The sequence below is a fragment of the Drosophila rhopaloa genome, unplaced genomic scaffold (assembly GCF_018152115.1).
Source record: "Drosophila rhopaloa isolate 14029-0021.01 unplaced genomic scaffold, ASM1815211v1 contig_163, whole genome shotgun sequence".
NCBI lineage: Eukaryota > Metazoa > Arthropoda > Insecta > Diptera > Drosophilidae > Drosophila > Drosophila rhopaloa.
The window spans coordinates 2,189,667-2,194,681 of record NW_025335043.1 but is presented as its reverse complement, the minus strand read 5'-3'; the positions used below and the strand labels follow the sequence as shown (position 1 = coordinate 2,194,681).

At 38.7% G+C, this 5,015-nt stretch overlaps 1 protein-coding gene across 1 annotated transcript; it reads right to left on the bottom strand.

Annotated features, from left to right (window-relative positions):
* Positions 1-3,798: 3,798 nt before the first annotated feature.
* Positions 3,799-4,732, bottom strand: LOC108037072 (pupal cuticle protein C1B). The gene is given in 3 exon segments (XM_017113524.2): positions 3,799-4,138; positions 4,140-4,310; positions 4,683-4,732. Coding segments are annotated over 3 exon segments (411 nt in total). The 5' UTR covers positions 4,695-4,732; the 3' UTR covers positions 3,799-3,910.
* Between the last annotated feature and the right edge of the window lie 283 nt (positions 4,733-5,015).

Here is a 5,015-nt window from a genome sequence, read left to right as displayed (position 1 = left end):
AATTGAATAAGAAGCAAATTTTATTCCATTAAGTTGCAACTTTATTGACTAGTTCTCATTTTTTACTTCAAGTTTCTGAATTGTATATGATGAAAATTGTATATCATCAAAATATATCTATTTATTATTCAATATGTTGAAATTCTGATGGACGTTGATGCACTAAAAGCTATTGATATTACTATGACAAATGAATATGATTGCTATTTAAAATCGTCAAGTAATCAATTTAATTTTAGTTTTTCAGAGACCTTGAAATAAATTTAATGCCAAATCTGACATTATTTTGAAAAATTGGAAAATATGAGCATTATTAGAAGTGTAGTTTTAAAAAGTTTATACTCTTGGTGGACTACAAATTCAGGTCAGTGAATAGCTGGTCATCATGTCTTCTATTATATTTATGATTTTTAATTTATTCCCAATTTCCAAAACAATATTCGAAGTAAAATTAAAAAACGTATTAAGTCGGCTTAATGATTTTCTTAGAGACCTTTTTTGATAGTTACTTAGTATTCGTGGTTTTCTTTTCAATTACTTATGTACATAACACTTAATAATATTTCTTAATTATAATTCTTTCTTAGTATTAATTCCTTTTTGTTTATTGAGTATGTATATTTTTGTACATAGCAGTTAATATAAGTGTTGAAGTAGTTTTTAAATAAAGCCAGATAATATTTATTTTATAGGGGCTTATTAGGACTATGAACAAGTTGTTGATAGCATTAACTCATAAATTTCGACCTGTTTTGTCGCCTGTCAGCTGCTGAGCATTACACGTCACGAATGCGTGCGTATTGTGCGCCCTGCAACTACGTACTGCAATGTGAAAGGATGAGGATGGGGATGCACTGATGTCCTGCGAAGGATGGGAGGGCTCAGGATGCAGTGACGCAGTGATGGTTCGTTGGGCTGCTACCTTCGCTGAGTGTTTTGTGGCTTGTCTGTCCGCCTATCTACCCCGTCCTGCTCCTTGCTCCTTTTCGAAATCCTTTGCAGGCGAAGCTTGCTTAATGCTTTATGTTTGCCAGCTTTCAGCTCTTTGTTCGTGTTCGTGTCCTTACTGTTCTTCGTCCTGTTTTTGTTATTACGGCAAGGTACTTTGCTTTTGTTCGATGAAACGTAAAAATAGCAACAAGCAACGAAAACTCATTTTTAGACAATGCCGCATAATTCCAACGCAATGGAGGTAAAGGAAGCAAAAGAGGAAGAAAAGGTAGCTGAATAAGATCCCAACGACTTTTTGTTGTAATGAGGTATTTCCGCTTTGTTGTTGCTGCTCATCTTCGCTATATCCCTCCGTTTTACCTTTAAACTGTAAACAATTTCAATATTATTTGTCGGTCGATTTTCTGATTTTTCATATAACGAATAAATTTTAATTAATTTATCAATTAATCAAACTAAATTAATCCAGTTAAATATTTAAAATGTAACACTTGATTGGCCAAGATGGGATCACCCACTACCCTTTTTTGAGATCTTTAGAATGCACATTACAATACAGGAATACTTATTAAATTATTATTTGTATTTTGTTGACATCCTTATGATAATGATAAATAGATGGGAAATTGCATTGTCAGCTTCGAAGAGCAGATCATTTTACTCAAATATGTAGATCAGCTTCAGAAGATATAAACTTCATGATCCAACAATATTAACTCAAGTTAAAATGTGAAAATCTAATAACTAAGGGTTAAATATAAGTATTTTGTGACTTACACCGACTTTTAATACTTTTTCTCCGTGCAGCTTGCTTACATTTCGTTGCGCTTTCCGTTCAAAAGCAACCGCAAGAAGTTTCTTACGGGCTGTCAGTTTTTGTAATGAAAGTGGATGCTGGCACAGCCCGTCTCATTCTGATTCCAAGTCCATCCCGTTCGCACACAAGCCTTAGCCCGACGATTATTCAAGCGCAAAATTTGCGGTAATCTGCCGGCCGACAGCTTTCAACATATGCAGAAAGTTTCCGCACAGGGGAACGGATCCCACGAACTGGAGTGCTGAAGTCCTGGAGCCCAGGAATCACGCACTGCTTAAACTTTTAACCCATCTTTGTTTGCTCCTGCTTGCACCAACACACACCAAAAACATCCTGCCGCGCACACACACTCGCACACACACACACAAGCTCAAGCGAAGAAGTTAAGCAAGCCTGTTGCTGCCCAAAATGGCAGAGTGGTTTTTTGTTGCTGGTCATTTACGGCCATTTAGCCGCATTTAACCAAGTCAACAATAAAGTCAAACAGTCGAGGCCCCTTTTTGTCCCCTCATCTGTCTCCTTCTTTTTTTGCAAAGTTTTTTTGGGACAAGGCACCCCCAAAAACCAATAACTGAGTAACTTTTCAATGCAAACATTGGTCACGGTCTACACTGTTTCAAAACCCGTATAACCTTTACTTTCTAACATCAAGATTCAGACAGGAAATAAGATATAATAACAAAAAGTGTTTGGCATTTTTCTCTGATATTTCATTACAATTAGTTCTTTTAATATAATAGCTTATATTTATTATGTGTTTGGCTGCCTTAATTGAAAGTCTATAAGCATTGCTTTAGAACACTAATGGTAAAAGTTTCGTAAACAAAAATATCTGTTCTTGTAATCAAGGTAATCTCCATCCTTCAGATATTTTTCTGTACGCAACTTGTACTATTAGTGTCTTATAGCAATGCTTATAGTCTTTCAATAAACGCAGTTAAATACGAACACTTAAAACATAAGATTACTTCTAGAATTCCACTTAACAACAGAATGCTTTCATATCAAAACCAGAAATCCAAGCCAAGCCCCTGACCCGGATTCATTAACTAAATGTTCTTCTGAAATCACGACGCTCACAACGAAATCTCTCAACTAAAGTGTTCAGTCGTGCACTTCATATGCCATTTAATAATGATTAAGTACTCGAAAGCAATGGGTTGGGCGACTTTGGGGGGCAGATGATGAGCACGGGTAAATGGAGCGCCTTATTCGAATGTCATCAAACTCATCATCACCATCACGAGGCTTGCCTCCTGACTGTTGACGCATTTTGGTTTCAGGCCTCATTAGCGCCGGGAGTTGGTATCAGGCAGTGAGGCAAGTCAAGTAAACCCAAGTCGGCCTTCGACGGGCCTCTCAAATTGTGTCAGCATCAGGTGTCAATTTTAATTTACTGCCTCCAGGCGGCTTGTCATCTCTGATGTTTGTTTGCCTTGAAGTGGGGAATGGGGGAGGGGGGGTTGAGAATGGGGATGGGATGTTAACCCATATTTTGGTGGCTTGCGGTTGCTGCGGTAATTTCGGCTTTCACGCTTAAGGATATAACCAAACTCACGGAAGCTTTCGGCTCCAGACCAACAATTTCATCACAGATGAAAGAGGTTTTCAGTCATCCTCATTGATATGCAGCCCCAATCCGCAGCCTCGACATATAGCAATAATTGAACGCTTAGCTCAAATGGCCGCAAAAAACCACTCGCTAATGGAGCATTTTAAATATGCGGTAGCCAACGCTGCGCATGCTAATCCATAAAAACCTATTCTGGAATGTCATAGGGGTCTATGAAGATTTCGTAGTCAGTTGGTTTTTAAATACTTTCAAATTTATGGAGATATCTGAGTTTTTTTTATGATTTTATCATTCAGAAATAAGTTGATTTATAAAAAGTGTATAAAAGCTTAAAGTTTTATTTAGATTGCTTTTAAATTTTATTGAAATATTTTCAGTCCAAAAGCCTTTCAAAATACAGAAAAGTTGTAAATTTTTGTTTGCAATTTGGATCACCCATAATAAAAAACCATAGTTATACAATCTTAGATTTTTATTGCATCACAAGTTGGGGTGTTTGGAAAACAAATACCAAGCCATGGGTCAAGCCCACGGGGCAATATTTTCCTTGGGGTTCACAATCCGTTGATTTACTTCTTCAGCAGCAGAGGAGCGGCAGCGGCGGCGACGTACGGACGGGCCACATAGGGCGAGCTGTAGGCCAGGGGGGAGGTGTAGGCGGCGGCGTAGGGAGCGGCGAAGGGAGCAGTGTAGGGTGCGGCGAAGCGGGTGTATGGGGCGGCATAAGCGGCAGCGACTGGAGCGGTATAGGCGGCAGCAAGCGGAGCGGTATAGGCGGCGGTGTAGGCTGCGGGGAAAGGCGGCACTGTGGGCCACGGTGTTGGCCGTGTAGCTGGAGGCGTAGGGGGCCACGTAGGCGGCACTGCCCACCACAGCCGGAGCGGTATAAGCCAGAGGAGCGGCGGCAAGAGGAGCCACAATTCCGGGCTTGGCAGCAGCCACAGCCACAACAGCGAAGAAGATAGCAGCCTAAAAAAGGATATGATCAGTATCAGGATATACAGTTCAATTCTAAAGACATTTTTTGTACAAAAAATTTAACTGATTTTAAGGAATTTAATTTTAAAAAAATTGTAGCAGTTTTTAAAGGGTAGTTAAACGGTATTAAACATTGATTTTAAGCTTGGTTTCTGATTTTTAAAAATTTGTCAAAAAAATTTTAATTTTTGTTTTGATTCATTCAATAAATTTTAAAGTTCTTTTTCTTTACCAAAATAAAACTGATCAGACAAAATATAAAAATGCAAAAGATTTTTCAATTTTTTACTAGTTTGATAATTTGTGTATTGCAAGTTGAAGTTGCATTTAAAAAGTTTTTCAAAATAATTCTTTTGTACTTACGAATTTGAACATGATGATTTTGTTTTTTTTTTGGATTGTCACTTGGTGGATGGCCAATTGGTTTGTGATGTCCAACAGAGAGCTGCACGGCTCTTTTATAGCCACTTACACTTTCCGAGCTGTTTATGAATGCGGTTCACGCTCTTAGATCAGCCATCGATGGTTGCCAAGTCAACGACTTTCGATTGACGTTGCGCATGCGCAATTCTTGGCCGGATCGCTACTGTTTTGTTTTTTAGTTTTCGTGGTCTAGACCTGGCCATGTCTTATTTTGGTGCGTGCCTGAGCGTCCGTTACTTCGATTCGCTTGGCGATTTGTCCCTGACCTTGGCG